Genomic DNA, 12,094 nt, shown 5'->3' with positions numbered 1-12,094 from the left:
TTTTTTTTACCTGACACATGACTAATTACAGGCACACTAAGAGCAAATCACAACATCTTTTAATGGTTATGAAAATGCATTCAGATTTAGCATAATAATTATGCAATCACTTCATAAATTTGAAGTTAAACACTGATATCCCCTATACAAGAAAGTGAATGTAATTTATATTGTGTGCTTTAAAAAAAATATCGGTATCGGTATCGGTATCGGTGATATTGGCCCTGTATTTACTTGGTATCGGATCAATACCAAATTTTACAGTATCGCCCACCTCTACAGGAAACAGCTTCCTCGTCCTCTGCTCACTGAGCAGCGTGGACTGGAGCAACAAACGGAGCAGGAGGAAAGCTTGGAGATAGCAGAGACGTTGGAGAGGGAGAGGGAGAGAGGGAGAGAGAGGAGCACGGAGAGGAGAATGGCTCAGTCACCACCCCGCAATTTGTGGACAAACGAGGGGCGCGAAGTGCTATATGGCAGTACTTCGGCATAAAAACAAATGAGCAAGGAGAGGCAATTAACGTTGATGCGCCATTGTGTAAACGATGTTTTAAAACATGCATGGCTAAGGGCGGAAACACCTCCAACTTAGCCAAACACCTACAGGATAAGCACCCAGACCTGCACACTGAGTTCAGGGAGCGACAGGTAATTTACTCATGACATGTACCCTTTTCAAATTCAATAGTTCAGTAGTTTTAAGTGTGCAACACATGATAAAGATTTCTTATCAAACATAGAATTTTTTTTTTTAAATTTTAATAAAAAAATGTGTTTTTTCAAAATGTTAAATGTGGTTACAGCACAGTCCTTCAGTGTTTTACATACATATTTAGCCACCAACCAGAAGGTGCTGTAGCAAAAAAAAAAAAAAAAGAAGTGATCTAAGCCTGCTCTGCACCATCACCCAGGAAAAGAGGGGAGCAGACAGTTCAACAGGACACGATTCATCCACATTGACAACACCTAAAGACAAACTAAACCGTGTGATGACTATGAACAGTTAAGAGATATAAGTGCTGCACAGGACCCCCTAGCCTGGTGGGGTCATCATGAGTCTGATCTTCCCATCCTGGCTCAGTTTGCACGACAATATATGTGCATTTCAGCATCAAGCTGTGCATCAGAACGTGTCTTCAGCACATCTGGAAATATCTGTAGTCCAAGGCGTTCTAGATTGAGTGAGGAACACCTAGACATTTTGGTTTTCTTGGCCAAGAATCTCAACAAGACAAAAAGCCCGAGTCAGACTCAGTAGATAGTCTACTCCAAAAGAATCAGCCACCCAATAGTAGGCAAGAGAGGGAGTAGGGAGGAGAAGGGACATAATGTTGATAGGAAAATAAGAGATTTTGCTGCTACAGTTGCTAGCTTATTTTAATTTAAAATAATTTTATTTGTTCTAAGTTAGAACTTCTAACTTCATACTTTTTATTTACTCACACTGACTGTTCTAAAAAATTTTTTTTTGAGTGCAATAAGAAAAGCCTAGTATTTTGAATTTTATTTTGATGTTATTCTAAGATTTTCTATTAAGATAAAGTCAGTAATGACATTTTTTGCATTATCTTTTTATCTGAAAAAATATCCAAAAGTATCAAAAGTATCGAAATACATTTTGGTACCGGTACCGGTACCAAAATGTTGGTATTGTGACAACACTACTGGGACCTAAATTGTGCTCCAGAATGCGAACCAGCTGCATTTTACAGGACTGCTCTTGCTTGGATTGTGTCACAGTGACTCTAAAGATCTCATCTATAACCAACCAATGAACACAGCAGCTGTGGATGACCTCTGTATGACTCAATTTTAAAAATCACCAAGTTCTGAATCAGGCAAAGCAGATAACTTTATAAGACCAAGAAAAAGTGAAATTGGTAAAATGACTGGTGACAGTCTGCCCCAGAGCCTCTCTTTAACATTTTAACCTTCACTGCACTCAGCTGTTCCCTGAAACCCTTCAATAAGGGGCTTTAATGTAAGACTAGCATTTTTTTTTTCTAGAAGCAGTCTGACAATGTCATTTGCTTGTTTCAAATATTTTATTTACTAGCATTTCTTATATTCAGTTAAATAGTTATTTTATATTTTTGGAAAACCTCATGATCTGGATTACAACTCAAGTCCTGTCAGTTTGAACTTGGGCTGTACCCAAATAAGGAAATTCAGAGTCAACACTTTGTGTGTGTGTTTACGGTTCATGATTTATCCCATTTATTACAGATATAAATATCAACTCTGTTTTGATGATGACTCTCTCCTGCATGGCTGCTAACAGCTCTGTCAGGTGAAAAGTCAGTCACTAGAAGAGTCTGGAACAGCATCTGGTTAAAAAGTAGGAGTGCCAGATCAGTGAACTAAATGAGAAATGAGTCGAACTAGGAATTCAGAGACAAGACTGAGTATCATTAATCAATGTTTAGGATATCATGAACCATCGGTGTTTAGGGGGCAGCCTACTCTGAACAATGATCGAATGCTCACCATGTGTATGGTATAATGACCCACCAGTGAAAAAGGTGACACTGGGAAGGTTAATCAGGAGAAACTACTTTTTCAGCCTTTACCTTTTTGGACGTTTTCTTAATGGCCCTGGAGGCTTTGCTCAGGGTGCTGTCCATATCCTTAGTGCTGACCTGGAGTGAGTCTGGGTCTGTGCACTGAATCAAGTCCTCCTGGTAACAGAACAGATACAGCCTCAAAGTCAAAATAATAAATTATAACCTGAAGTGGGCAAGTCATCTAATCAATACATTATACTATTATGTCAAAATAGTACCAAGAGGGGATGTGTAGTTGCACTCACACTGACTTTACTTCTCTCCTCCCTTCACCCTGCAGAGAGCTTTTTAACAAGCAGGGCTCTATCTCATTGGTATTCACATTACAGCACTGACACAGTGAAACAACATTTGGAATGCAGCTGTGAGGTGGCAGGCAGATCAGAGGCCTAAATCGCCCTCTGCTGGATGCTCTACTAAACACAGCGTACAGCCTCCCCTCTAAATCTCTCAGTGGGCTCAGTAATCAACTTAATCAGCCCATGCCAAGCTAGTTTTCACTAATTTCCCCAAACCACTAATGGATGTACATTTTCTATAATAATGTTACTCTTCAAAAAAATCCCATAAAAATACCAAAACCAATAAGAAATTGGAACAACTAACAACTGGTGTACTAGCTGACATGTACCTTTACTTCAATGAACACACACTGGTTTAGTTAGCTAAACCCAACAACACTGTATAAATGTGTTCATTCACAGTTGAAAGTTGCAAAAACCAAAGCACCATTTCATCCTGTTTGAGTTTAATTTGCTACAAACAGGGAAACAGTGGTCCTTTTGAAAAACCTAAATCCACTTTTTATGCCTCCATGCTGGTGATAGCTGCAGCCAGAGGCATTACGTTTTCAGGTGTCCATCTATTCATACGTCTGTCGGGAATATTCTTGTGAACTTGATAAGTCAGCAACACCTTGTGAGAATTTCTTCAAATCTGGCACACAAGGGTACACTTGAACCAAAGGATGAACTGATTATATTTTGGTGGTCGAAGGTCAAGTAACCGGTGAATTTGAATGTATATTGTTTATACATTGTTTAATGTATATTGTATATTATTCTAGAATTACCGTTTTGCAGCTCTGACTCCACCAACCAGAGTTACTTTGTTATACCAACAACTGATCCCAGTGCCAGTCTCTAGTGCGCAGTGGAACAGGACTTGATGACAGTGATATGAGCAAGACTGACTTTTGAGATGACAGAGGTACCACAGCTTGCCTTGCATGCCTGACTGCCAATCTGTCGAAGCACCTACTTTCTTTACAATATGTGTAAGTGTGTGGCTTCTCACAGCATCAGCCCTGCAGATGGTGTTGGCAACATGACGGCAAAGTGTTCGCAGCCAGATGGTTTTAACGGTTTCCTCTCCAGCCAGTTGGAAGCTGAACAACAAGTTCTCATGTTCAGTCGGAGGGCGAACCACCAAGGCGAATGCATTCACGCACTCTGAAGAGACATGGCAAAGAGCAAGAGAGAAAAGATAAGTGACAAAAAGAAGGGAATGCAAGTCAACCAGTAAGGAAATTCAGTGAAGAGAATGAGACAAAAAAGCATGAGGATGATTGAGGGAGGACATTGGACAGGAAGAAGACACAGATGGAAAGCCAATCAACTTTAGTGCTTTATCCAACTTCCTTAAATATAATCATTACTGTTTGATTCAGAAGGACTCATTCATCTCTGAACAATGATCTCACACAGAACAACAGGGATGGACAAAACTGAGGAAACTGCAAACTATACAAAACACTGCTTTCATGCTTCCATGTATTCCTGGGAGCATATCATACTATATGCTGAAATGTGGGACATCAGAGCCCTCTGTGGGCACAAAAACTCTAGGACTTTGCAGTGAAAAGAAAAGAAAAAATCTACTTCACAGAAATCTAAACTAGCTGATTAGGGAGGCCATAAAAAGATGTGTAGATGTATGGTGTCATCACCTCCGCCTCACATTTATTAGCTGTCCTGCAGCCCTATTAGTAGCACTGTTTTTAGACTGTACATTTGAAGTATAGTATATCTGAAACCAACTTAAGAAAAAAAGGAATAAGAGCAACTAAAAAGAGAAACCACACACACACACACACGTTAGTGTAGATACACTTTCCATTAAAACAGTGTGTCACTGCAATGTGTTACATTTTATAGATGCAAAAATTGAGCAGCATCAGTTGAATTCTCAATTTACTGCTCACTATTCAGTTACAGTCTGTTTTATGCAGACTACTGAATGGGGGAAGTACACATTATGTCCATCATGTGGAAGAATGAACAGGAGGAATGACTACAGCATGCAATACCTGTTCATATGGGCACCTGACTGCTATTTTAAGTCAACCTTAAACTGAATGAGTTGGAAATTTCTTTTCTAAAATTTCTTGTTGGTGTATCAAAGGAAACTGAAAACCAACTTTTGCCTACTAATGAATATTCTTCATTTAAGAAAGTATTAAAGTCACATTATATTTTGATGGACATCCATGCTAGTGTGGGGTGTTCAAAAATGTCTTGGGAATGAAGCCATAATTAGCAGCTGGCTCAAATTTCAGAGCATTGCATTGCATTGAGATGGGCCGAGGGGGCAAAGTCAGAGCTACAGGCCTGCACTGACTGGAGTGTTGTTGAGGTCACAACAACAGACCTGGATGAACTTACTGACACCTAGACATCATACATCAGCATTTGAGGACGTGTGTCCCTGCCAAGACCGTCTGTGCGTTCAACAACAACAAGCACTGGTTCACACAAAATCTTAAGCAGCTTTGTCATGCCAAAGAGGAGGCCTATAGAGGTGAGGACAGGATCCTGTGCAACCAGGCCAGAAACACACTGACAAAGAGAAATCAGAGTAGCAAAGAAGAACTACTCTGAGAAGCTGATAAATCAGTTTTCAGCCATTGTGTGGAGAAGCCTACAGGGCATCACTAGCTACAGGAAACCAGGGCCCCTGCTATGGAAGACCATCAATAAAGCAGAACTCCACACCCCTCACCTACTTCACCTCAGACACAGAAATTTCTCCCCCTGTGATTCCCCCCCCGCCCCTGACAACCTGTGAAAAGGATGTGCATGGCCTTTTCAAAAAACAACAACAGAAAGGCACCAGGCCCAGACAGTGTGACTCCATCTTGCTTGAAATCTTTTGCTGATCAGCTGGCTCCCAACTTCACACAGATCTTCAATAAAACAGAAATCTACTAAACTTAAAACAGAGCCACAGCTGAATGCCTCGAGTCGTGCTCTCAGAGAACAATGTTGTCACGCTTCATGTAAATGAAAAAAAAAAAACATCTTTAAGTTTCTCATGTTACCTGAGGGACAGTCTTTAAACCTATCAGAGAGCCACTAAAACACTTAAATCAACTTATCTTTCTAGTGTGATTGTTAATCATTATAAACTGCAGGTGTTATTCAGTACAGTTAACTGATATATCGATCAATTTCATCCTATTGTGAAGTTTCTGTAGGAAGTTGAGGTCTTTAACTCTTGTTAAGATTGCCAACATTAGGCATTGTTCTGGTGTTACTGGTCTATAACTTGTGTGCTCTGCCACTTTTGGCAAGTTTGTGCTGGTCTCACTGCCTGTTCTATCAGAGGAGCTTCAACATACCGACGTTTCTCACTGCCCTCTAGATATTATAAAAGCAAAGTTATTTAAGGATGTTTTTGAGACTGTTTGGCCCAGTTTTCTTGTCCTTGTTAATCCCTTCAAACATGGATTGTTTCTGAGGTGTTTAAGCAAGCCTCCTAAAGAAACCTAACTTAGACTTCTGTCTTATCAAATTTTAAACCAGTGTCTAATTGTCTTTTATATCAAAAGTCTTAGAAAAGGTCATGCTGACTCAGCTCCAGTCTTTTCTAAAGGACAGTGGAACTGAAGAAAAAGTTCAGTTACGTTTTAAACCACAGCACAGTACCGGATCTGCACTTTAAAAAAAAATGATTTGAAATCACTAGAGCTGTGTGAAGTCCCCTCTTGCATCCAACCCTCCACCGTCTCCCCCTCCTGCCTGAAAGCTTGTGTTGATCAGTTGGCTCCCATCTTCACACAAATCCTTAACAGCTCACTGGAGCTCAACAAAGTTCCTTCCAGTTTCAAACACTCCACCGTCATCCCAGTCCCAAAAAACCCACCATCAGTAGACTGAATGATGACAGACCGGTCACCCTGACATCAATGATTATGAAGTCCTTTATGAGAATGGTGCTAGTTCACATAAAGGGCGTCACAGGCCCGCTGCTGGACCCCCTGCAGTTTGCCTACTGGACAAACAAGTCAGTGGATGATACATTCAACATGGCACTGCATTGCATGTTGAAACACCTCGTCTCGCCAGGGAATTATGCATGGGTCCTCTTTGTGAACTTCAAGAAGTTCATTGTACAGGGAAACACATTTCCTAACTGTGCATATGACAAATAAACACTTTGACCTTGACCTTCAGCTTTGAACGCCATCATCCTGACCATCCTCACCCAGCTACCTGTGCCTACCCACACCTGTCAGTGAATCACCAGCTTTCTGACAGACTGGAAGCAGCAGGCGAGGCTACGGAAAATCACAATCAGCACATGTGGCCCCAGAGATCTGCCCCCTTTAATAACAACTGCACCTCAGGGGACTACTCTGTTAAACCCCTGAAGTTTGCAGATGACACAATGGCCATTAGACTCATCTGAGACTGTGACAAGTCTGCATAAAGAGGGGAGCCTGCCTTGTGATGCAGTTGCCAACACCCTAGAGCTGAACACGTTCAAAACAATGGACTTCAGGAAGAGATCCTCCACCCTACTCAGCAGCACTGTATCATAAGTAGAGTCCTTCAAATTCCTGGGCTCCATTATCTCCCAGGACCTGAAGTGGACATCTAACATCAGCACCATCATCAAGAAGACACAGCAGAGGATGTACTTCCTGTGTCAGCTCAGGAAATTCAACCTGCCCCAGGAGCTGCTGATCCAGTTCTACAGAGGAATCATCAAGTCTGTTCTCTACACCTCCATCACCATCTGGTTTGGCTCAGCAACCAAACAGGACAGGAACAGGCACTGTACACCAAAACAACCAGACAAAGTTTTTTTCCCTTGGGCCATCGCTCTGATGAAGAGTTAATCCATGACTGTATGACTGGACGCAGCAATCACCACAGTGCAAGAAATTGTAAATATAACCATTGTACATATTAGTCTGAAAACTCTACTGTGATGTACATTTATAAATACTCTTTCTTGTATTATTTTCCTATTTTTCATTTTCCATGTTCCTATTTGAATGCATGTTTTTTTGTTTTTTTCATTATTTTCTATTCCCTGTTGCCTACAAACACACTGAGAGCCTCTGTACCGGAGTCAAATTCCTTGTATGTTCCAATGTACTCGGCTATTAAAGATGATTCTGAAAATCTATAATGGAGAACAGCCTCTGTTATTAACTGTGTTCAAATACACAGAGTGAAGATTTCAGAGTTGGTTTGTCTCTGCACCATGTTACAGGGACACTCCAAAAAGAGGGTTATACACTTTGGGGTATTACAATAGAGTGCAGATTGAGAGCAGAACATGACACCCTAAAATAATGTGCAGATATAGTATAACCAGTAAGATTGCATATTTCTAGTGTGTGCATATTGTCAGCGTTACCCTCTGTGTCCTGCAGGTCCAGCACTCTTCGAATCTGGGACAGCGGCATCAGTGCAATGTGTTTGAATGGTGGTGGTGGTCTTGTCTGTCCCACTGGACTCTTAAATGTATTCATCACCTTGTGACGCTTCCTTGCAATCTGCAGAGATGCACAGAAATAAACACATGCACAAAATGAGTCACACTTTGAAGGTTAGGAAAGGCAATTTATGAATAGCACCTTGTGCTCATAAATGTCCTTGTTATTTAGAATTGAATATGGGTGCATTTTCCAGTTTGTCAGTGAAGCTGCTGTCAGTTACTCTGCAATAAATTGATTAGAACTAGGCCAATTTGATCGGTTTATTTAAGTCAACACTAGGTAATTCGGTATCTGTGTTTGTAATGGTTGATAAATGATAAGACATCAGAGCAATGGAACACCAAAGACGGGTGGAAAAGCTATTTTATTACTAGTGTTATTTAGATTAGATTCAACTTTATTGTCATTACACAAGTACAAGGCAATGAAATACAGGTTAGCATCTAACCAGAAGTGTATAACGGCAGTGCAGAGGGCGCAGTACCTACAGTAGGTACAGACAGCACTAATTGTGTGGATGCTTCAGCAGCATCCACACTATGCTCTCCTATTCTTTCTTTGTGTGGATGCTTCAGCAGCAACACTATTATTGTCCTGTTCTTTATTGTGTGGATGCTTCAGCACCAACACACTATTGTCATCCTGTTATCTATTGTGTGGATGCGAAGCAAAAAAATTCTACTTCACCATACTTTCATCTATTTCAGGTACCAAAATGTTCAGCTCTTCAAGGACATTCATGCTTCTTTTCAAAATGTTTCTAAACTTCATACCTTCGAAATATTTAGCTTTATTTTGAAACTTTTGCACCATTAAAATGAATGGGGAAATTCTACTTCAGCATACTTTCAGCTATTTCAAGTATCAGCATGTTCAGCTCCTCAAGAACATTCATGCTTCTCTTCACAATTTTTCTAAATCTCATACCTTTGAAATATTTAGCTTTGTTTTGAGAATCATGCCCCATTGAAATGAATGGGGGAAATTCTTCTTCAGCATAATGTCAAGTATCAAAATGTTCAGCTCTTCAAGGACATTCATGTTTCTCTTCAGAATTTTTCTAAACTTCATACCTTTGAAATATTTAGCTTTATTTTGAAAGTCTTGCTCCATTCAAATTAATGGGAAAATTCTACTTCAGCAAACTTTCAGCTCTTTCAGGTATCAAAATGTTCAGCTCTTCAAGGACATTCATGCTCCTATTCAGAATTTTCCTAAACTTGATACTTTTGAAATATTTAGGTTTATTTTGAAAGTCTTGCTCCATTCAAATTAATGGGAAAATTCTACTTCAGCAAACTTTCAGCTAGCAAAACCATTCAGGCATCAAAATGTTCAGCATTTTCAGACTGATCTTTCAGCACTCAGCATACATACGCATTTTCTTCAGAAAATGCATTTCTCTAGTTTATTATTATTATTCTGATTTCTTCCGTACATTTTTTGGCACTTAATTCCTTCAGCATGCTTTCAGCTACAAAAGCCATTGAGGAATCAACATGTTCAGCTTTTTAAGGACGTGTGCTTGTATTTTTCTTGTTTGTAAGATTTATACTTTTTCAGCTATTTAGCATTTTTCAACAAATTTTGCCCCATTCAAATGAATGGCAAAAATTTTCACATCTTAACTTCAGCATACCTTCACCTATTTCAGTTATCAAAATGTTCAGCTCTCCAAGGACATTCATGCTTCTATTCACAATTTTTCAAAACATCACACTTTTAAAATATTTTGCTTTATTCTGAAAATTTTGCCCCTTTCAAATGAATGGGGAAATTCTACTTCAGCATACTTTCAGGTATTTCAGGTATCAAAATGTTCAGCTCTCCAAGGACATTCATGCTTTGACTCAAAATTTTTCTACACTTCACACATTTTGATTACATATGTCCTTGTTTGTCTGTTTATAATACACTGAGCACTGATTTCCTGTATGCTCAAACATACTTGGCCACTAAAGATTCCAACTTCTGACACAACCTGCTAGAGGGCAGAAGGAAATCTGTTGTTTGTAAAGATGGGTTTTAAGAAATCTAAAGACTTTGGGTGAATAAAATGTCACAGATGTTTAAAACAATATATATATATATATAAATATATATATATATATATAGTACACAATCTGCTGCTAAGACATTGAGAGACTTTATAATGTAAAAGAGGATCAACATATGAGTACGAGTCTATGCATTTCAGATGATCTTTACAATGTTTGGAAACTGACAAGCTCTGAACATAAACTAGCATAGTGGTGCATCCCAAAATGCTGGAGCAGAGAACAAAGAGGAAGGAATAACACTGGGTCCAACTCATACATGGTAACTCCCAAAATGCTATCCAACCAAAAACATACTAGCTCTAATCAGTCACAATCACCCCCTCAGCTTCCTTCCTATTTGTTTTAACATGGCGTTTACTCAGGCTCAGATTCACGTCGTCATTTCTGTGTATTTCCATACACAAAAGAAACATTGCATTTTTTAAGGCATTGCAGTGGGCTGGTTATCCCAGCCAACTGCAATGCCTTAATAAAAATGCAATCGAATAAAAACAAAAAAAAGACTCATTTATAAACAGAATAGATTAAAAGAAAACCTAATCCATGCATTTCAGCAGACAGACTAACAATATTTACATACACTCAATATAATACAGCAGTGTCAATGTGTGTGTCAAGTTAGCGTGTGTGTGTGTGTGTGTGTGCACATCACAGGGGGTGGGGTGGGAACAAACAGTGTTTAGCATCCTGGCAGTTTGTGGGAAGAAACCGTTCAATATCCTGCTGGATCTGCAGCCAATAGTCCTATACCGTTTTCCCCCAGACAGCAGGAGGGAAAATATGCGAGAAGGGTGAGAAGGGTGGAGAGGGTCCTTTATGATGAAGGTGGCTCGATGAATGCAGCTCCACTGGTAAATCTCCATTAGGAAGGGGAGCGGGCCACCAATGATTTTTTTTGGCCATCTTCACCATCTTGCTGAGCTACTGTTGTTTGAGGGCCTTGCAGCTCATAAACCAAGAAGTTAGGTTGTATGCTAGGATACTTTGATGGTTCCACCACAGAAGGTGGTGAGGTGATCAGGCCTGCCCTTCTTAAAGGGCTTTTAGATAGGATGTGGTGGGCACTGTGCTCAGCTATCGAACCGATTAATTTCTATATGTTGTGTGGCGCAAGAACATATCAGCGCTGCGCCAGGCGGATCGCAGCACAGGTTTGTGCGTGCCCTCCCTGCGCTGAAGTTAAAGTTTAACTTGGGCGCAGGCACAGCACTCTGAGACAACACCTCGATGCGTCCAATTGCAGAGAACCTGACAAACCATAAAGAAAATTGAGAAGGTGAAGGCCTCGTTTCATTTTATGAAAACAGTGGAACGATGTGCTCTACCAAAAATCTCTATTTTGGTCTCATGTGTCCACAGGACATTCTCCCAGAAAGACTGTGGCTTCATCAGGTCAGTTTTGACAAACTCCAGTCTGGCTTTTTATGTTTGTGTCAGCAGTGGGTCCCTGGGTCTCCTATCATTCTTGTCATTCAGATGGCGACAGTGTGAGCTGATACTGTTGCACCCTGTGCCTGCAGGTCAGCTTGAATTTGTTTGGAAGCTGGAGGAGGTTCTTTATCCACCATTCAAACAATCCTTTGTTACAATCTGTCATTTATTTTTCTCTTTTGTCCACATCCAGGGAGATTAGCTACAGTGCCATGGGCTCACATGACCAGGGATGGTGTCCGGCCCTGCAGTTTTGCATGGGTTGATGTTAGCGAAGGGCTTTTTTTTTTTTTTTTTTTTACTGAATT

The 12,094-nt window shown here is 40.2% G+C and overlaps 1 protein-coding gene across 9 annotated transcripts in view; it reads right to left on the bottom strand.

Annotated features, from left to right (window-relative positions):
* Positions 1-12,094, bottom strand: part of ect2 (epithelial cell transforming 2) — a 58,467-nt gene that overhangs the window by 12,388 nt on the left and 33,985 nt on the right. For all 9 annotated transcript variants that reach the window (XM_020585854.1, XM_020585857.1, XM_020585858.1 and 6 more), the window contains 3 exons: positions 8,214-8,352; positions 3,861-4,015; positions 2,571-2,678 (listed from right to left, as the gene is read on the bottom strand). In XM_020585854.1, the coding sequence (XP_020441510.1) occupies positions 2,571-2,678; positions 3,861-4,015; positions 8,214-8,352 (402 nt within the window). The remainder of the gene's footprint in view (positions 1-2,570; positions 2,679-3,860; positions 4,016-8,213; positions 8,353-12,094) is intronic.

Source organism: Monopterus albus, unplaced genomic scaffold (genome assembly GCF_001952655.1).
Source record: "Monopterus albus unplaced genomic scaffold, M_albus_1.0 scaffold382.1, whole genome shotgun sequence".
NCBI lineage: Eukaryota > Metazoa > Chordata > Actinopteri > Synbranchiformes > Synbranchidae > Monopterus > Monopterus albus.
This window is presented reverse-complemented; position numbering and strand designations above follow the sequence as displayed.